Source organism: Stigmatopora nigra, chromosome 13 (assembly GCF_051989575.1).
Source record: "Stigmatopora nigra isolate UIUO_SnigA chromosome 13, RoL_Snig_1.1, whole genome shotgun sequence".
Taxonomy (NCBI): Eukaryota; Metazoa; Chordata; class Actinopteri; order Syngnathiformes; family Syngnathidae; genus Stigmatopora; species Stigmatopora nigra.
In genome coordinates, this window is record NC_135520.1 from 12220001 (window position 1) to 12243142 (window position 23142).

General features: G+C 39.1%; 1 protein-coding gene across 1 annotated transcript in view; it reads left to right on the forward strand.

Annotated features, from left to right (window-relative positions):
- LOC144206256 (transcription regulator protein BACH2-like) overlaps window positions 1-23142 on the forward strand; it is a 48272-nt gene that overhangs the window by 9953 nt on the left and 15177 nt on the right. The window contains exons 3-4 of the mRNA XM_077731107.1: window positions 8757-10214; window positions 19288-19494. Coding sequence (XP_077587233.1) covers window positions 8757-10214; window positions 19288-19494 — 1665 coding nt within the window. The remainder of the gene's footprint in view (window positions 1-8756; window positions 10215-19287; window positions 19495-23142) is intronic.

Here is a 23142-nt window from a genome sequence, read left to right on the forward strand (position 1 = left end):
GCTAAAAAAGTATTATTTATATTGCAGGAATGTTAGAGCCACAGAAAAGGTGTATGTTTTCTACATGTGCCTCTGTGTTAGATGTGAAGCCTTAACTCAGATCAACATCAACTCATTACTACGTTACATTAGTACGTCGGTAGCGGCGAAGGGAAAGAAAGCAAATTAGCGGATGCCGGGCAGGTCTAGCTGCTAAGCTAAGGCAGCAACCACACCGGGCACCGCTTCTGAGTATCTTTTTGACCAACGCCAGATCCATCACCCACAAAATGGATGAGTTGGATCTTCACATTACTACCAACAGCTTTGTTAAGAACTGCAACATTATTCTCATCACGGAACTGTGGCCACTCCCGCAAATCCACGACGCCATGGTATCACTAGCTAGCTGAACGCTTTTTCGAAACGATCGTTCAAAAGAATTAACAGGGGAAATCAAAGGTGGGGACTTTGCATGTTCATACACAATGAATGGTGTTGCGACAGTAGGATCATTAACACACTGCTCCCTGGATTTAGAGCTCAGTATGGCTACTTGTTTTCTGTATTTTTTTAGATTGATTGATTGATTTGTTAATGAAGAGACAGCATTTATTAATGAACTTATTTATAATCATTTTAATGAAAAAATATATTTAAATATGTAACATTGTAGCTACCGGCTAATTTCCATCTTTATTCCCTTGTGCACTAGACACACAATAAACACACAGAGGAGGAGGAGCTTTATGTTGGAAGATTTTGTAGACTAAGGTGGCAAGCATCTGCATATTTAACAGTATTGTTCCAGTTCAGGCATTTGTATTTCTTTAATATCTGACAGGGAGGTGTTTTTGGCGTGTTATTCTGTCCAATACTCTCAAAGCCTGCTTATAAATGGTTTCAATTGGTTTTAGTGTTGTTCTGCAGGCCGATGACCAACTTGTTAGGCAGTAAGTCATTCGTTGTATCACTGTTTCAAAATATAATTTTGCTGACTCAGGTGTTAGATTGTTTCTAATTAACCTAAAATTGGACAAATTGAATTTGATTTATTTAGCGTGTTTATTTCGTTTGAAGGCCAGTTGAGAGTCAAGAGACATTCCTAAGTATTAAAATTCTTGGAGTACTTTGATTGTTTTCCTTGGACAAAAATGTTGGGATTGCTCTTACTTGTCGCTCTCTTTGAGAAGTACATACAGTCTTTGATATGTTTAAATGTAGTTGAAATTTCTCAAGCCAGTTATTGACGTCATTGCATCTGTGAGTTCCTGTGCAGCATGTTTTTTCTTCTTTAGCGTGGACATATAGGACGAGGGCCTGGAATATATTCATTTTTGTGTCAGAAATAAATTTGTCCCGCAAAATAATTATAATTTAATTTAGGCTGCAGAAAATAAATATAATTACATTTTCACTGTAGAAATAAATTATTGAAAATTACTGCGAGATATTTCTAAATCCCATTTTTAATATTTTGCAAATTTACAAACGAAAACCGATATGTAACTCACTAAGTTTCTAGGGAATTTATCACATTTCGCTGCCTTTTTATAATTGAGTTCTGACATTGAGGGGGAGCATCGTCTAGTCTAATTCCTTGATTTGCCACTGTGAGGAATTAATCAAAATATATTTCAATAATTAGGCAAAAATTATATTGGTGCTTTGTGAGAAAATTGTTATTACTTTCTAATGGGAAAAATAGATTTAAACCCCAAGAATACAATTTTGCGAATCCCTGTGACTACAACCCCAAAGTTCCCATCCGAAATCAAGAAGAAAATTACGTTTTTGGGGTTCGCGGTTGTAGATTCATATGAAAAAATATAAAATTATGGAGAGCCTTCCGAGGGATGATGCGATGTGAAAGATGAACTCGCGATTGCAAAATGGAGTCTCACCAGCGCTTCGTTCTTCTTGGACATGTTGAGTCAATGTTGAGTACGGAATAACATTCGCAATTAGGGGTGTGCAGCTCAAAGCATGAGGTCAATGTGGGGAAATGCATGAGCCAATCACCTAGCTCTAAATCTCCCGACTAATAATTGGCCGCATTGTGATCACACGGGTTACGGATGTTTATGCAAATTCTGGCATGTGCGCACGTGTGTGCACTGTGCACTACGCACACAGGATTTGACAGTGAATGCATGGAGAAATGCGAGCAATGTGCGTGAAGATGTGATTTTTGCGCGCACACATTTGCGGATTTCTCGCACGCTACAGAAAATGGCAGAGGAAAATTACTGGAAATATGTTTAGAACCAAGAGACATTTGTTGAGCTATTAAAAAGAATCTTTTGAAAAATGGTTGTAAGATTTAGTTTACACACTTGGAGAAGGTGAAAAAATTCAATCATTCTCGTCTAGTACGATCTGACAGCCCTTTCTGGCCACCATAAAAAAATGTAATGCTCTACGTTGCACGGTTTGGATAAACATAGGGAGAAAATCATAACACACACACTCACATACCCATAAATCACGCTTCATAAGGATTCTAGATAATTTTGGTTCAGCGACCAATCATTGATAATGTTTCAGCATAAACATACATATATTTACATCGTCAAAGCCCAATTGAACATATATTTATCAGGGTGTCCACGGAGTTTAAAAAGTCTAAAAAATGGACATTTTCTATTTTAGGCCTAAAGTCTAAAATACTGAGATATTTTCCACTGTAAGTCTAAAATCTCATTTGGGTAATTTTAGACTGAGTGCAAAAGTGCAAAATATCGATGTAGATTTTAAAAATATTTTTCTTGCGTCTATTCGTCACGCGTTTCCGTTTTTTTGGTGGCTTATTATCCTTGTAGTTCTGTTAGCGGAAATCCATGTTAGCGGAAAACAATAAAACTACAGACGTGAAGCGCAAGTGTGTAGGGCGTCACAGGATATTGGCGCGAGGCGCAAATAGTTGTTGTAATGCAAGACAAATGGCAGTTGGCCAAAATATAAGCAATGGGTAAATGCAGTTTAATGATTGCTGGCTCGAACGTTAGGATTTTGCGGATTGGCTCAAACGTGTTCCTGACAATGACACTGAGGCGTACTGCACGTTGTGCAAAAGACCATTGAAGCTCGGGACCCTGGGAGTAAAGGCACTCGAATCCCACGTTAAATCCAATAGACACCTGGCCTCTCTGAAATCAGCACGTGAGTCTCTGTTCTATTCATTGGCAGACACATCCACAAATGATACTTCAAATGACATACGTGACCTATTGGGGTTGACAAAATGGCCCAGCTCCTCTCTAAATGAAATGCTTTGAGAAGGGCTGCTAAAGACAAACTCTCCCAGTTTAAGAATCTGGAGTTGCTGCCAGAAGTGCAGAGCTACGAAGCATGTAGTGCTGCACACTACACGTGCGCACACTCTGGGGTTCTCTCTTTTTCTGCCCATCTTAATATCTAAAATATGTATAAATGTGGTTCTTTTCAACGTACAGCATTTTAAGCAGAGGTATTATTTTGAACAAAAAATGAACCTGAAAATGTCACGTGTTGTAGTCTCTGTTTGTTTCAATGACAATAATTGTCAGTTGAATGCAATCTGGGTCTGTTTTTTCTTATTTTTAATACTTTGTGAAGGTCTTAAATTTAACCCACAATGGTCTAAAAAGTCTAAAATAGTCTAAAATTGCACTTGTTCCTACCTGTAGACACCCTGATTTATTATTTACTGCAATCATTTTCTAACAATTATTTATTGTCCTATAATAGGACGCCATCATTGGCATACATTTGGCAGGTGACAGTTGAAGGACAGAAGGTTGGCAGATGATTTATGTAGAGACTGAAGAGCAGTGGGCCTAGCAGTGATCCCTGTGGTACCCCAAGACTGTTATTCCGCAAAGTAGATTTTGTGTTTAGTATCCTGACGCACTGCGATCTTACAGATAAGTATGATTCAATCCAATTTAGCGTCCCTGGTGAAAAATTTAAATGAGAGAGCAGTATTTGTTGGTCGATGGGGCCAAATTCCGTTTTTTTTCAATGAAAACCACACCAACGACCCTGCCTTTATCTCGTTTGGATTTTATGTTTTCTAGAACGAAGCACACCATCGTTTCGGGCCGAATTGCAGCCTGTTAATGGTGAATGAACTGCTGTTGATGTGATCCACAATTTGCTCGCGACTATCTTCCAAGACCTTTGAGATGGACTGAAGGATGCTTATAGGTTCATGGTTTTTAACTTGTGACTACGTAACTATGTTTGGATTAAGAATGGGTTCATTGGTGTTTGGTGGTTGTGGTGGGTGATATTCTATTTGAGGGATGCTAGGTGTCAGTTCTTTAACAGAGTCTATAAAGTAATCATGTAAAGTTGTGGCTTTGTCCATTGGGTCACGGATTGATTTCTCCTTCAATTGTAGTTCCTTTATTTGTCTGTGCTTTGAAGTGTTTCATGCCAGTAGATGAAACAAGTAAAGATGTAGGGAGAGTTTGACACTGCATGCATTTGCGCCACCATCTTGTCTCCATCCTTTTTTTTTTTTACATTTTTGCAGCTTTTCATTTTTTTAATGACATTTTAATTTTTTTTAATACCTTACTTTATACTTTAATGTTTTTACGACCTGACTCCACCCGTCGTGTGTGTGAGGCAGTCTTTGTTTGTTTTTGTACCCATTCAGCCATGCCTCTCATGTCCTACACACGGGATCAGCTGTTAGTGTTACGCAACACCTGGAGGCCCCTTGAAACTCCTGCGGAGTTAAAGAGAAATAGAAGGGGTGCAAGTGCCAGGAGAAGAATGGGCTCTTCAGACCAAGTATTCCAGCTATTATTATGGGGAACGTCGAGATATCGAGCTGGTAGCTATTAGCATCAGCCGTTTGTTACATCCTTCAGGGGTTCTCGCACATTATCGAGATAAATGCCTATACAGTAATACCTTGACATGCGAGTGCCCTGAGATAAGGGGAATTTGAGATACGAGTAAAATTCTGAGCAAATGTTTACCATGATTTATGAGACAGATTTTGAGATACGAGCAAGCGCAAGAGGCTGCTCATGATTTCAGCGCACTGTCTTTCTCTCCGCATCTCCCTCGTGCAAAGATCTCTACGAGCACTGGACAGAGCACTGCATTTTTCCTGTGTTTTTTTTGCATTCCTCAGTGTAGAATTAAGGGAAACAATGGGCCCAAAGCAATGTAGGGTACTGTGAAGAAAAGGTGTATGATGACAATCAATAATACGAACGAAATAATCGAAAAACATGTAGTGTACGCGTGACTGAGCTTGCTCAAAAATACGCATGGAGAAGCAGGAAGTTCGAAATACACTAACCTTTTTGCCTTGGTTATTTCACAAGAAGGTTTAAATTTATTGCAACGTCAGTTTAAAACTTTTTCTAAGTGTGTGTATAGGAATTTAAGTTACATTTAAAGTTTATGTTGCGTTACGGGCGCATCCATCAGGTCTCTACCATCCGTGAACTCCGCGTTGTATTAAATGTCTATTGTCTTTTATTGTTAAATATCAGGATTAGTTATTTGTTGCTCTGTGAGTAAATGGTGAATTACAACCAATATTTTTTTTTCCATTGTTGGTGTTTTTTTACAGAGCGTGACATCAAATTAACTTTTTAGTTTGTCTCCATGGGAAACATTGATTTGAGATACGAGCAAAGCAACATACTAGCTCAGTCCTGGAACGCATTAAGATCATATCTCAAGGTATGACTATTACCCCTTCTACTGATGTGGCAGCTGCTTGCGAGCTTCTTCACGCTACAGTGTCGCAGCTGCAGACGTCACACCCCCAGTCTCTCCTTCCTATCCGGGGATTCTTTTTGATAATAATCCGACATAGGCTTTGTCATCATCATTGACCCGACAAAAGCCTGATTGTCATCATACCTAGATGCGTATGACAAAATTGGTAGTGCTTCTCCATAAGGTGCCTTTTCCCAGCAAAAGGCTCAAATAAGGGATAATTTCAGATTCGTTGACATTCTGCCGCAACGTCTTTCATGTTACCTCACCAAAAGTACTGTGTGTCGAGCTACCGCAAGTTTAGAGTCCTGATGGAAGTGGGGGAAAAACTGTTCTTAAGCCTATTTGTCCGTACTTTGTGAGACCTGTAGCGTCAGCAGCTGTAACAGGTGACCAGGGTAGTGTGGGTCCCCGACAATGTTCCTGGCTCTGCTGTAGTAACGAGGGCTGGCAATGTCTACCAGTGAGGGCAGAGAGCCCACGATCCTATGGACAGTGTTAATCACTCTCTGTATGGCCTTTTTGTCTGTTGCCGTGCTTCCAGCGTACCACACTGTAATGCAGTATACCAAGATGCTCTCCACAGTGGCTCTAAAGAGGGTTACCGGAAGCTTGGTGTCTAAGTTGTTCCTCCTGAGTACCCTGAGGAAATGAAGTAATTTATGGGCCTTCTTCACTACTGCCGTGGTATTTGTAGACCAGGAGAGCTAATCCGTGACGTGGACCCCCAGAAATTTGAAGGACTGGACCCTGTCTACACATCATTTATGAGGAGTGGGGTCAGATCTCTGCTGCGTCTGCAAAAGTCCAGGATTATTTCTTTAGTTTTCTTGGTGTTCAGTGTGAGATTGTTCACCGAGCACCACGAAGACAGTTTGTTGACCTCATCTCAGAAGGCGACAAAGTGGTGTCATCGGCAAATTTGATGATGGAGTTAGACTGGTCAGTTGTTGTACAGTTGTATGTGTATAGGGAGTGCAGAAGAGGACTCAGTACACAGCCTTGAAGGGAGCCAGTACTCAGTGTAATGGAGGAAGAGAGATGGGGACCAGGTCTAACAGTTTGTGGTCGGTTGGTTAAGAAGTTCTTTATCCAGCAGCAGATGGAAGAGGATAGTCCAAGGTGGGAGAGTTTATCAGCCAGAATGTCCGGTATTATAGTGTTGAAGGCTGAGCTATAGGCAATAAAAAGCATCCTCACATAATTCCCATGGTGCTCCAGGTGGTTCAGTGCTGTGTGTAGAGCTATGGCGATAGCATCTTCAGTGGACCTGTTTGCTCTATAAGCAAACTGGTGAGGGTCAACTGTGGCCGGTCTACTTGCTGAAAGACATTTAGCCGACTGATGTCTGGCCGAGGGCCAACTCGCTGAGGGGGCATCTGGCCAAACGTAGAATTAGCCGAACGACTAATTAGCAGACCGACTAGCCAGCCGAAGGATGTTGTGCTGACGGGCTCGCCCCGCCCCCGGTCGTGTGTGTGCACATGTTTTTTTGACCTCGCCCCTCGGGCCATATACGGCCCGTTACAGATTTACAACATTCATTTAGAATAACAAGGGCATTTATTCATGGCCAAACAAAGTAGTTATAATAGTAAGTACTATAATGACAGAAGAAAACAAGTAGTTATAACAGTAGATACTGTAATATACACCAGCACAGAAAACATTGAGATTAATCTTTGAATTTAGGTTCTCAGTAAGTCATTTTGAATATATATTTCCTAAAATTATGGGAAATTATTTAAAATTAAAATATTGTTGGCACACTTCACAAGAAGTAAGTGTGTTCAATAGCATTATCAGGTATTGTTCTCTAAGCTGTCTAGTCTGTATTTTAGTAAGTCTTCTAGTTATTTTTTCTCACGAAGCAAGAGCGTGTGTATGAGTACATATATAAGAATATTGAATAAAAATTAAGGCCAGCACATTGCACTACGTACTTGAATTTAGAAATATGTCCAGCGGGTGGCAGTCAATTTTGAGATGGCTTGCACTGTAAAGTAACATGATTGTCAACATGATTGTAATTTTTGTACATAATTTGTAAGTTTTTTACAGCTTTAATACAAACACCATCTGGTAATTTGCTTTGTATTTTTAATGAAATATTTTTTTAAATGGCAGCTTATTGATAGTGTTTAATATTACATAGCAAGTAAAATGATTATATTTGTACTTGCTTTGACTAATTCATTTGAACCATGTCTATACCATGTATTGGATTGGATAACTTTATTCATCCCGTATTCGGGAAATTACATTGTGGCAGTAGCAAGATGGTGATTAGACAGAACTGCAAAGCAAAAAGCCCAAAGTACAAAGCAAATCAAAGTAATGGAATTATCAAATCATTAAAACATAAAAGCAGCAAAAACACAAAACCAACAAGAGTAGACGGAGCTACCGCGGCCGCCGGCTGCGCCATTTTGGTTGCGGTAACTGAATCGGACTCAAAAAGACGTTGTAAAGGTGGACAAAAACTGGAACCCAACAGAACAGCAAAGCAAAAGCATTTCACATGGCAACATGCTCGTAACATAACTTAAAAGAATTTAAATGCTGGGTTCATTCAAACTTTGATTACAATGCAGACAATCAAAATATGTTTAATCTAACCTAAAACTAAACCTAATTGTAATTTTGTTTGACATTTTGGTATCTTTCTTCTCCCGGTTTGGCTTTATTTGCCCCACCTCCACACTAACTTTTACGATAATTACGATGATTACGGTGATTACGGTGATTATGGCGATTATGGTGATTATGGCGATTACGGTGATTACGTGATTACGGTGATTACGATGATTATGGCAATTATTTTTATTTCATTATTGTTTTTATTATTCTTTTAATTTTATTATTCTTTTTATTTTATAATTCTTTTTATTTTATTATTATTTTGGTTTTAGTATTATTATTATTTTATTGTCATTTTTATTTTATCATTATTTTTATTTTATTATTTTTTTAATTATTATTATTATTATTATTTTTTAAAGCTAACTGTTTTTACGACACATTGACTACAACTGTTTTCCCTGCAGGTTACTGCAAAGGGATTTGCCCCGCTGCTTCAGTTTGCCTACACAGCCAAGCTTGTTTTAAGCCGAGAAAACATCCATGAAGTAATCCTTTGTGCTGACTTCCTGGGTGTTCACAATTTAGAGGATTCCTGTTTCCAGTTTCTTGAAGCCCAGCTACAAAATGACAGCCAACTCACAAATAATGGAAAGGTGGAATATGGTGATGACATTGCCAAAAATACAGTATCTTCTGAGAAAATATACACAGAAAATTCTTCAGACAGTAGGCAGCACACCAGCAATGTAGCAATCACAATGCCACTTCCAACAGACCTTCCTCAATCCCCTAAATACAGGAAATATCAGTATCAACATAACAGTGAAGCCCTCGATGGTAATAATGATGATGATTATGATGATGATGATGATAATGATGTTAATGATGATAATGATGATGAGAAGGATGAGAATGATGACATAATCTTGGCCAACAATACCTCCTCCAGCCCAGTCAGCTCACCGCTTACAGACTGCTCAGATGTCACGCAAACACTTAGCCCCACGCGAATCAAAGAGGAACCTGTCTTTGAGGATGAAGGAGATGATCGACATGGATACAACCCAGATTTGTGTACAGAAGAGGTTCTGGAGATGGAATTAGAGGTTGAAGGTGTGCCTTTAGCTGTTGAGCATTATCCGAGCAGGGGTTCATCTTCGTCATGCCTGCGCTCTTACCTCCAAAGAGGAGGGATGGATCTTAGCACCATGCCAAGTACTACCATAGAACAACTGCTCTCCAATAGATTGTCTCTCAGCCATTACAGAGAACTAGTCAAACATAGACAGAAGGACAAAAAAGAATCAATGGTCAACCTCAAGTGTGGGATTGTAGATGTACCAGAAGCACTGATCAACAATGACAGCTCCATGCCTAAAGCCTCCTCATCTAAATATAAAGGGGAGTTAGACAGACGCAGCGTAATTTTTTCTTCAGCTGAAAATGATCCCCAACAAATGATGCCCCACTGCAGAGTTGAAAATTTCAGTGAAAAGATCCCAGGCCTGATGCACATTGATAAAACTTCCACTAGCAGTACATGCCTTATTGCAAACTGTCTTGTTCCTGTCAAGACGTCAGCATATTCCCCTGTCCCCTCTGAGCCCCTTACACAGACTTCCAGCTCCCATTCTTCATTCTCATTTGCAGAGGATGGAGGAAGCGACAGCCCACATTCCAACTTGCAACACATTGACTTCTCTCTATCCCCACACTCTGGCTGTATCACTGGCCTATCTCAGTGCCTAACAGGCAAAGAAGAGCATAGGGACCTTCAAAGTCAAGAGGCTATTTTTTCTCAGGGTTGCCCTAACATCAAAAGTGAGCAAGGATTTGGTGCCAGCGGTGTAAACTCCAGTGACGAGTCGGGGTCTTTTTCAGAAGGAGACAGTGAAAGTGGTAACAGAGTATCCCGACCGGAGGTTTGTATGTTTTCTTTCTCCTATCAAGTAAAACCTGATTATATATTAATTACATGCTTTAGGTTAATAAGTGGATAGATGAGACCCTAACCAATGAATGAAATAATGGTTAGTAATATTAAGTAGGTGAGGCACTGTTTAGGGGCGGCCCGGTGGACGTCTGGTTATTATCACATCGACCTCACATTTCTGAGATTGAGGGTTTGATCCTAGGTCCGGACCTACCTTTGTGGAGATTGCATGTTTTCTTCCTGTGCTTGTGTGGGTTTTCTCCAGGTACTCCGGTTTCTTTCCATATCTTGAAAACATGCAGGGTGGGCTTGTTAAAAAACTCTAAATTGTCATGAAGTGTGAGTGTGAGGGCACACGGTTTACTTGCCGAAAGACATTTAGTCGACTGACGTCTGGCCGAAGGCCGACTCGCCAAAGGGGGCATCTGGCCGAACGTAGAATTAGCCGAACGACTAATTGCCCGACCGACAAGTACAAGTTTTTCAACCTTGGCCCGAGGGCCATATACGCCCATTACTGATAACAACATTCGTTTAGAATGACAAGTTACAGATAACAACATTCATTTAGAATAACAAGTTACAGATAACAACATTCATTTAGAATAACAAGTTACAGATAACAACATTCATTTAGAATAACAAGTTACAGATAACAACATTCATTTAGAATAACAAGTTACAGATAACAACATTCATTTAGAATAACAAGTTACAGATAACAACATTCATTTAGAATTACAAGTTACAGATAACAACATTCATTTAGAATAACAAGTTACAGATAACAACATTCATTTAGAATAACAAGTTACGGATAACAACATTCATTTAGAATAACAAGTTACAGATAACATTCATTTAGAATAACAAGTTACAGATAACATTCATTTAGAATAACAAGTTACAGATAACATTCATTTAGAATAACAAGTTACAGATAACATTCATTTAGAATAACACGTTACAGATAACATTCATTTAGAATAACAAGGGCATTTATTCATGGTCAAACTAAGTAGTTACAACAGTAAGTACTATAATGACAGAAGAAAAATGTAGTTATAACCATAGATACTGTAATTTGCACCAGCATAGAAAACATTGAGATTAATCTTTGAATTAAGGTTCTCAGCAAATTATTTTGAATTTATATTTCCTAGAATAATGGGAAATTATTTAAAATTAAAATATATTTAACAGGTATATATTTCTGCATATCTCGAACTCCAAAAAGTTATCAACTAAAAAACTGCTACGTTGTCTTCATTTGTTCTCACGGCTGCAAGAAATTATTCCAAAGTGCAAAAAAATTGATGGGGAAATATCTTTTATTTTTACATTGACAAATGCAAGTCTTACAAAGTTCAGATATGGTGCTGCTGCTTAATAAAATATTCCTGAATACTCTTCCTGTGACAAGAGTATTCAGGAATATTTTGTATATTTATAAAGTGCTAAAATCACACGTAAAAGGGCATTTATTGATTGAATACAGATACTGGAGGTCTTTGGAAGCTTAAATCGAGCCCAGGGTAGTGATTTCCCCGGTAAAAGACAGCCATGGAAGCCAATGGCGAAAACCCCCAAAATCCACTAAAATGTGCTAAACTCATGCGGAAAACGGCATTCAATGATTAAATACAGATACTGGAGCTCTTTGGAAGCTTAAACCGAGCCCAGGGTAGTGATTTCCCTGGCAAAAAAACAGCCATGAGAAGCGAAATGTCCAAATACGGCCGCGAAAAGCAACAAAATACACAAAAATGACTTTAAATCCAGCCAAAAACAGCATTAAATGAATAAATATGAATACCGCATCATAAATAAAAGTACCAGTGATTTTTAGAGACTATAACCGGGCCCAGGGTGTTTGATTTCCCGGTAAGTGCACTTTTAACCCCGTACCGGACACAATTGCAGTAAAATTATTTGTCCATCAGGCGGAAGTGTTCTGCCGATTCAAATAAGAACAAAATTTGAATTTTAAATAATTTCCCATTGTTTTAGGAAATTGATAGGTTCATAAATAATTATACTTTAATATAATTATTAAAACACTGCAGGCAAACATCTGATTAAATTTTTGACATTTAATTTAATAGGCCTCTTGGGGAGTAAACCTATAAGTGAAGATACATCCAGACTTCCTCTCCGTCTCCGAATTATCCTCCCGAACAGTAATTTCTCGTACAGCTTTAGAGCCATAAATCAAAACAATTACAAGGTTATTGATTAATCCAACTGCGTAAGCAAAAACAACATCTGCATTAATCTTAAGAATTAAGGTATTTAATAATAATGAAAAGGGGAAACTAAAAACAAACTTCATTTGAATTTAAACAAACAAGACTCCATTCGACATAACAATTATGTGACTACTATGTGAGTATTCCCGGAGGTGATTGATAGCTATTTGCTGGTATCAAGAGTCCTTCACAGCTCTTCGTTGCAAACCCAGATCAACAGTCCTCGGAGCCCGGGACTGGGTGAGATGTCAGGTCGACAGTCCTTGACACGAGGACACAGTGACTTGTTACGACCCGAGTTCTCTTCAGACAATTTGAAGAAGCTTTCATACAAAAATGATTTAATGCACACATATATAATATTATTACAGAATTAACCCAACATTCTGCCGTTTTTTATAATATGTATGTTATTATTTTATTTTACAGCAAATACAAAAGGGAATGTCAGGTGACTGCAATTTTACCCGCCTACTCCTTACTCGCATGGCTGGTCTGAAAAAGAAAACAATCATTTTCGCCCAATTCCTTTATATACATTTTATATTTATATTATCATATTATTTTATATTTGATATATATATTTGTTAGGTCTGAAAATACATCTTCAGGAGCAGGCTAAGAAAGAGTGAGATCAATTTAAATAGAAAATAGGTTTATTACCAGACTGCAAAGTGGACAGTGAGAGTTCCTTCAGTGGGGTCCTGTTCAGCGCGATGTTCCTGCAACTAGTCGAATGACCAGGGAGTGTGTCTTAAATACAGGCAAAACTGACAGTTGTCACTAGGACTTTGGACAGATACGTTTCAGTCATTTGCAGGGAAAAAGTAATTGATTAGTGTCGGACAGTTGAGTATTTGTGCTGACTTGTCAGCCCAATCACAAGACTAGGATTGATTATTCAGTCACACAGTTGGGTGTTTATGCTGACATGTCAGCCATAAGGATGACTACGATGCTGTTATACTCACAAAAACTAATAGAATATGAACAAGCATTTGCAAAGAGACTTTGTCTTATCTTACATATCCCTCCTGTTTGTGAGAATAAACACATCGGAACCTAGTTTGATAGAGACACAACTTTTGAACAAGATTCTTCAAAAATTACTTCACACTGGAGTTTAGACTGACCAGTAGGGGTACCTGGTGTCTCAGAATAGGAAAGACATATTAATCAGTGTCAGACAGTAGCACAACATCAGGGTCAGATTGGGATATGAATTGTTGCATGTGAATACGAGTTAGCATTAGCTGGGTTTCAATAATCATGGTATGTTGAGAAGCTGAGGAGCAGGGCAAACAACAGGTTAGGATAACAAGCATAAGAGCAATGACAGTCACGAACGGTAGTCTGTGTCCATGAGCCCAAGAGTAATCAGTCAAGCCATTGTTGTTGTGGAATCGGATCTTAGGTTATAGCGTCCTATATGTTCTTCATAGTTTGTAGGGCATCATGAACTCAGTAGGATACGCCAGCAGGGATGAAGGCGCATCACGAATGTCCCACAATGGCACAAACACCTCCCCGCTGGGTGGCCACTCCGTTAAGAGCAGGGCGGCCCTGGAAAATCACCTGGGCCGTGGCGGCTACCTGGGCCTCTCGGCCTTGCCGCAGCCAGACTGATGTGCCGTCACAGGCCCGGAACTTGCAGGCAATGGTCTCTAGACGCAGGGCGTTCCTTTACCTCACGCACCCAGGGGAACAGACCCATTAGGTTTTTTGGAGGAGACTGACCAGTGTTTGTGTTTGAGGGGCACATCCGAGCCCCACACTGGATCCTGGTCATGACGGTGGTGGCCAACTTGGCGAAGTTAGCGGTCAAAATCACACGGTGAGGTCCGTCCCCACGTGGAGATAACCAACACTTTTTTTTATCACCTTGAAGAGTACCAGGTCGCCTGGGGACAGGACCTCCTGTGTGGGAGACCGAGAAGATGTCGGCAGATAATTTGCATTCATCACAGTTCTTTCTTGGAACATTTAACCACTGAGTGAGAGAATCTGTTTCTCCAGTCTCCTCCACCACCAGTCTGAGTCTTACTGTTCAATTGGTTCTTTCAATGAGTCCAGCACTTTGGCGGCGGCAAGCACAATGATACCTGAGGTCGATTCCAAGAGGCCGTCCCATAGCTTGGATCACGCGGCTCACGAAGCGAGCACCACCATCACTTTTGCATATGGCTTTTGTGACTGCCGTGGCGTCCGTTTTCTTGGTTGGACATATCTCAACCCACTTGCTTAATGAACACCAGACAGTACCTGTATATGCCACCTTGGTTCAGCTCAATGAAATCCATGTTCAGAACCTCGAAGGGATATGTCCATGTCTGCCTTGTTCCCCTCTTGTGTTGTTCATTGCCTTGAGAGTTGTGTCTACAGCAAGTGAGACAGTTTCTGCAAATGTTATTTTTTTTAAAGTAGGTTTGGTGACCACTGGGAACATGCATTGTATGTTGTACTATACTGATCATCCCCTCCCCTGTTGAGACATGGCTCCTCCCATGGCTCAATTTTGCAATTGCTTCAAACAATGATTGTGGGATGCATGGTTTGTTTGCATAGAGGCCGTTCTCGCGTTGAGTGGCTCCTTCCACCTCCCACTGCAGCTTCTCTTTTTCTGGTTGTTTATTTGAACCCTTTGTAAGAAGGCTTAGTCTCAATTGAAACACTTTCACCTCTTTTTTTGCATATGGAGACAAAAAGACCAATAAAAATAGTTTCCAATGGTTCTATGGCATTGCTTGCTGAGCAATATTTCCAATCTATACTGGAGTGGTTGGCGTTTCGTTTTATTACGTCAGAAAGTTTATCTCAGCTGTCTCCTCAAACGTTTCAACTGAGAGAACCTTGAGAAGCACAATCTCCTGCTAACCCAAATTCAATGCATTTCCTTCAGGATTTTTTCCCCCCATAATTTGTCGCTGCCATCCCTGAAAAAGGGCTTATTGGCAATTTCAGAAATACATTTGCAAATTTCCAAATCCTTTGCTGCCATCCCTTAAAAAGGGCTTATTTTGGCAATTTCAGAAATACATTTGCAAATTTCCAAATCCTTTGCCGCCATCCCTTAAAAAGGGCTTATTGGCGATTACAGAATTCAATTTCAAATTTCTAAATCCTTTTCCACCTTGATATCTAACCGATTGATTACATCTCGGTGGCCAGCCAATCAAAAACACAAAAAGACAGACAAACATTCATGCTCACACTCATAATCAGACATCAGTGGTCTGCAAATTTTCATCACTGATGAAGAGTGCCATCCCAAGTTTGAGCTTCTTGGCAGCTAATCACCTTTTGCTGTCCTATCAGCAATAATCACTCCCAAAGGAAATAGGTCGACGTCATTTGATTGACATCAATTGATGCTTATGCAATCCGTATATCATTAACAATCAAATAATTTTTAAGGTCTAATTTTCAAATTACCCTTATATTTCTAACCACCCCAGGATAGGTAAATTTACTGGCTGAATTCCTATTGTATTCCTATTGACTCATCTCCCCCCACCAAGAAAACAATGTTTACTTAGGATAAGAGCCATTTTCTGCAGGAACACTGCACACAAAATATATTAACTCCACTCTACTCTCCTCAAATCAACTTTCTGCACACCTTCAGCTGCTTTTGCTACACTTTCTTTTCTATTCACTGACAAAACTCTTTTCTTCAACAATTCCCTTCCTACGTTCATCAAACCTTTCACATATCCTTCAAATTGGTACAGAAACCATTCCTATCCACCCACCGTGGGAGACATGCAACTTCCCACAACACGCATCCACACATACCCCACATCTAGCAACCCCCCGATCTCCACTCTGCAGTCTGACAATAAACCCACTTACTTTGTGATTCACCCAATATTTCTGAAAACACCAAGACCAAAAAGTCCCTGACTTTTGTCTTAGGAGAGTCCCTGACTATTAACAGACCAAGACTATAAGTCCCTTACTCATTCTTGTTCTACTTCTGCCATTTAATGAAAGCAGCAAACGTACAAGTCAGAACGTTCGCATTTTTTTTCTTTTAAACCACTCGTTATGTTTGCGTGTTCTTATTTGTTACTTTGGAAATTTTATTTGGGGAAATGTAGGGTGAGATAGCTTTATTAAGTGGACTTTGTATGGTTTTTAAATGCTCCGGCTGAGCCCGGGATGCTCTCATATCGGTTAACCGGTCCCATTCTTCCCAGTAGTACCTCATAATCTGTCATTTGTGATTGGTGGATGGATCACCTCTTTATGCAGTGTTGCAAAAGCTTTAAAAGGTGTATTTACAAAGTAACTTACTTCTCCAGGATATAGTATTTACTTGTTATATCATAAACTGGTCCCTGACCGCTAACTGTTAATCTTACCGCAGTGATAATACTCATTCAAATTATCACACTTCACGGAGACAGAAATCAAAGGGTGAACTCACATTCTTTCTCGTTCCGAACCTGCCCTATTTCGGGGACCCGTCACCAGATCACCGGAGCGGCGAGGGAACGTTCACCGGGTTGACCCTTTCAATGGAGGATGCTGTCGTCGTGCTCCGTCGTCGCCCCGGCAATTGTTGGCTGTTGGGCCTCGGGCTTTCGGCACCAAAGTATGTTAGGTCTGAAAATACAACTTCAGGAGCAGGCTAATAAAGAGTGAGATCAACTTAAATAAAAATTAGGTTTATTACCAGACTGCAAAGTGGACAGTGAGAGTTCCTACAGTGGAGTCCTGTTCAGCGCGATGTTCCTGCATCTTTAGTCGAATGACCAGTGAGTGATTGATTTTTCAGTCAGACAGTAGGGTGTTTATGCTGACATGTCAGCCATAAGGATGACTACGATGCTGTTATACTCACTAAAACTAATACAATATGAAAAGCATTTACAAAGAGACTTATATATATATATATATATATATATATATATATATATATATATATATATATATATATATATATATATATATATATATATATATATATATATACATATATATATATATATATATATATATACACACACACTATAATAAGTTATACATTGAAAAAATTACATTACAGTAATGGCTAATATTAATTTTTATAACTTGCCCTATAACGGTTCAAAGGTCTAAGTGTCATTTTTGAAAAGCTGTCCACAGGACATTGTTCAAATTATTGAAATTATATTTAGTCTAGACCCAAGGGCAACCTGTTGGAAGTGGTTAGTGTGTCGGCCTTACAGTTCTAGGGTCGAGTGTTCGATTGGAGGTCGGTCTTCATTGTGTGGAGTTTGCATGTTCTCCTTGAGCTTGCATGGGTTTCCTCCCAAATCTCAAAATCATGCAAGGTAGCCTGGTTGTACACTATATTCACTCCTAGGTATGAGTGTGAACAGGAATATATTTCCGTCTCTTTGTGCCCTGCAATTGGCTGGGCACCAATTCAGGGTGTTCCCTGCCTAGTTAGTGCCCATAGGTGGGATAGGCTCCAGAACTCCTCATGACTTGTGACGGATTGGGTCTAAATGAGGTGTTTGCATGAATCATTTGTATTCGACTTAGGCTTTTAATTCAAATAAATGTGTCCATTTGAACATTACTATGAACAGACATCTCCCAGCACCCTGATTGCTTGACATCTGGTCTCTTTCAACCAGTAGCAAAAAGAAAATTCATTTACAAAAAAAAAAAGAAAGAATTATATTGTGCTTTATTTTCATGTCTAACTCAGTGTTTTTTTCGGATTTTTTTGGGGGGGTTGTTTATCTTACAACTTTGCATTACAAGTTCACTTTGCCCCCTGATGGTGTATTGCTCACTCGCTTGACTTCAGTGCGGGCAGGCGTGGGCTCGATTCCCGCTGGTGGTGGTGTGATTGTGAGTTCAAATGGTTATTTGTCTCGCTGTGTGCTCCACGACTGACTGGCAACCATTCTAGGATGTAGTCTGCCTTTAGCTTGAGGTCAGCTGGGATAGACTCTGGCAACCCTTGCATGAGACTGCACGGTACAGAAGGGGAATGAATGAACTTCACTGAGTTCAACACATTTTGATCTCCTTTAAAAAAAATTAAAAAAAACTCCCTTTTCCATAGACATCTGCTATATTTCCATAAGATCCACAGTAACATCAGAACATATTTCCCTTCAGTTATTTTTTTTTCAATTAACCTTGTCCTCCAGTTGGTCAATTAAAAGTAAACCATGAGTTGTTGGATGTCATAGTAATTTTGGAGCAAGGTCACTATGACTACGACCTATTGCTTGACATTTGTATTTGTATTATGCTATTACTACTTGTGTGTGAGATTACTTTTAATAATTATTTTCATGTGTTAATAATAATGTTTTTGGATTTCAAATTTGTGCGTAAATACATTAATTTGTCGTTGTAATGATTAAAGACTTTACATCTCCAGTTTTTATTTTGTAGTCACATTTAAACAACCCAAATACCCTCAAAACTAAAGTAATGATAAAAGTAAGTAACTGAAATAATAGTAAAACATGTTTTAAATATCCAAATCACAAAATTAAAACTTGAGTAAAATGATTGGCAAATTTAAAATAACGGTTTAAAAAGAATCTCAGACTCAAGTCATAACAGCATAATACAGATGTGAATGCACAGTGTTGCTTAATTTCATAGGTAATCAGGTCCAAGATCAGATCTCATACACAGCAAGACATTAGCTAGTGGAGTGCAGGGGTGGATTTTTGTCAAAGTTTAAATTTGTGAACAGTAGCTACACTTAATCTGATGCAAATTTTCAGCATTGATTATCACAGTTCACTGCCTCTTTTTTAACATCCAATTTTTTTGACAATATATTTTTGCATTTAGGTAAAGCTCCCTTTTCCTGTGGACCAGATTACAAACCTACCACGGAATGACTTCCAAATCCTAATCAAGATGCACAAACTGACCTCAGAACAACTGGAGTTCATTCATGACATTCGTCGTCGTAGTAAAAACCGCATTGCTGCCCAACGCTGTCGTAAACGGAAGCTGGACTGCATACAGAACCTGGAGACCGAGATCCGCAAGTTGGTATGCTCATGCAACCTTATTGTTATACATCAACATATACAAAGAAACTGCGATACCTGGGCAAAACTAATTGGATGTTTGAAGTTTTCTCATCTTTTATGTAAAATTCATGCAAATGTATCAATACCTATTTAGACTATGGTACTACAGTAATACCTTGAGATACAAGCTTAATGTGTTCTGGGATCGAGCTCGTATGTCAGTTTACTCAAATCTCAAATATTTAATTTGCCATAGAAATGAATTAAATACAAATTAATCCGTTTCCACCCTTGGAAAAACACCAAAAACAGTATATTACAATTGAAAAATATATTTTTATTTGTTCTAATTCACCACCTACTCACAAAGTAAGAAATACCTTTCTAGTCATTATAATCTTCAATTTTAAAATGTGACATTATTCAGTATAGACAGAAAGTAGTGCCGAATGTGCGGCTGAGAGAGAGAGAGACAACGCACAGGAGGGTTGAACGCAACGCGCTCGTAACATAAACTTTAAATTTATCTTAAATGAACTTAGAATACTATACAAACACTTAAAAATGAGTTTTAATCTTACGGTTCACAAAATTTAAACCTTGTGCAATAACTGAAGCTAAGATGTTCATGTGTTTCACCGCGGTTTTCGAGCCGGAACTTCCTGGCTTTTCCATGCCTCATAACCCAGTGTTTTCAAATTATCCAATCAGCCAAGACTTGCCTTTGGTGGGTTTCGCTGGTGTCTTTTTCAGATGCTTGCTTTGCTTTTAAGTCCATGTAGATTCCTTATATTTTCGGTCTCGCTATCTCGAGTAGAAAAATGCAACCGTACGCTTGTAGATATCTTTCGGAGAGGGGCATGCATCGGGGAAGACAAAACGATGCTGTTCTCATAAGTAGCCTCTCGTATACTCAGCCACCTGGTCGACCGCATCGGGAACCATGTAGTATGCTCGTATCTTAAATTTGTCACGTATCACAAGGCAAAAACTTGCTCGGCATTTTCCTCGTATCTCAAATGCTTGTATGTGGGGACACTCGTATTTCAAGATATTATTGTAATGTTATCCTTCACCACTTTGTGGCTTCAGTACATACATCAACAATTTTATATTAAGTATAAAAAAGTTCATTAAAATGTAAACATTTTTCAAGCAAAGGACGGGAGATTTAAAAAAATGGCAGGAGTCAAGGTTCCATTCCTCGGTGCTGACTTGGGTGGCACTCAGCGCCAAAGATGAAGAATTTCAATACAGAAGAAGAATGATGCCCCCAAGAAGAGGAATTTCATTGCAGAGGAATGACGCGACAAATATTTCTTGTCCTGTTTTCATCGGATTGCACTTCACATCGCGCACATTACCGCTCGGATAAAGACTACGGCGAGCCTTTTCCAGCTATTTTTCGATTTTTAATTCTTGTCTAAAATGCCTCAGAGGTATCCTGCTGAATAATCACTACCGGAGCCACCGCCGCCTCCCCGTTGTGGAGTGGGGAGTTAAGGTGAAAAGCAGAGCCGCATCAAGCCGAGGGAGCGAGGTCAGCTCCGCAACATGGCCACAGCAGGAAACGTTACGTAAAGGGAAGAGGATGCCTTCCTGGACATTCTTATTCAAAGATGAACTGAAAGTGCAAGGGTTCACACGGATCGTCTGATGGTCATCATGTGTAGGGGATGCTGCTGGCTGGCTTCATGGTAAAGCCAGCCTTAGTCTAAAAGTTCAACCTTCCGTCCTCATGCTTTAAAAAACAATAAAAAGGCCTTGCTGCCTTTCTACTGGATGAACAACAGGAACGCCTGGATCACGAAAGTCTTCACAAAGGACTGGCTCTTAAACTGTTTCATCCCGAACGCGAAGCTGTACCTCACTGAATTGGGCCTGCTCTTCAAGATCTAGACTGTGCAGGAGGACTTGGACTAAATATCCCATTAACCAGTTGTTTTGGATTTTTATCAAGCTGAGAGGAACTATTTTCATTGTGAATACAGTATTTGAAGTATTTACGATTTATATACAGTTATACCTCTACTGTCGGTGCGAAAATGTCAGGTTAGAAAAGCTTTTATATGCAAATGAATGCCGCAAGATACAAAAAAAGATCCAAGTCACGAAATCCCCCAAAAAGTAAATGCATTCATTATCCGTTATTTTATTTTGAAAATATTGTCACGGATGCATTGATTTTCAACCCTCCATTTTTCTTTGACTCGTTGTCTCCTTAAACTTATGCTTGGAAGAAGCTGTGGCCGACTGGTTTAGAGTCTAAGGCTTAGACAGACTCCCAGTTGATAACAACTCATCATGTTTCAAGATTCTTTTGTTTTTTTGACGAGCTGGGTCAGTGGGCACCAAATGATCTCTCAATGGAGAATGAGTAAATGCAATGCTCGGCAATACACGAGGAATTCAACGTGAAGGCGGCTGAGAAAGAAGCAGCCACCATTGCAACAGCACAAATCAGAAAAAAGAGGGGGAAACACATTTTCCAAATTTATGGAAAAAACATGAAAAAGTGTTCACCAGTCGTGCGATTTCCCACTTTGATGACGTTTGTCTTTTGCATTTTAGAAACATTATTAAAAGTCGTCAAAGGCAATTTTCTTTTGATCGATTTTTCAAAACATTTGTCAACAAACACCGCCGCCAAAGGGGAACTCAAGTTAAACAGTTAAGAAGCCGCGGCGATAAATATAAGTTGTGAAAAATTAGCCCAGAAATCATAAAATGCAAATGAAAAAGATGAAAAATTTAGTTTAGTGGCTTTTCGAATTCCTAATCTTATATTTAATTGATGCATGGTCATGGATTTTCTTTCTTTCTTTCTCTTTTGCCAATGGTAGCTTCCTCTCATACCCTAGCGTTTCAACACAGATAGATTTAGTATGCTTGTTATTCATTAGACAATAATAGACTAATACATGGACATAGTTTATTTATTTTTACAATGCACTCACTTCATCACCATCAAATTAGTGTGCTCGCATATTGGGTTTATTGAAGAATTGGGCGTATTAAGAACTCTATTTCCCAGCAGTCACTGCGCAGTACTTTATATACGGGAAAATAGTCGGGGGCTTCTTGCCGTAGTTGTCGACTGATTTATTTTATTTTATCGTGATAACAATTTTAGTTTTTTTGTACCTATATGAAGCGCACTGGATTATAAGACTCCCTGTCTATTTTGGAGAAAATTTAAGACTTTAATGTGCGCCTTATAGACGTGAAAATACGGTACCTAAAAAACAACTCAAATGCTGGTCACCACTGTAATGAAACTAAACCAAAGAGGATGGAGTGTGCGAATACATCCTATGTCTGTGACGTTAGTTGAAACAATGAAATTAACGTAAAGCTGTTTTTGTGCTATTTGATTATTTTACAAGGAAATGGACTATGGGTTGTGGCTAAGCAAAGTTCCAACTTTAGAATTCAGTAGATAAAGGTGATATTGGGGCATTTAAATCAAGCTAATAAAAATAAGAGCAAAAACAAAACTTGAGGTTATATTTTTCTCAATTCTATCAATGCATTTGTTTGAATTTTTTAATGAATAACACAAATTAAAGCATGAAGAGCGAGACCCTTAATTTTTATGTATTTGAACAAGCAGCATCCTTTATTGCATACATCTTTGTGGTTTCAACTATGTATTATCCCTCCATAG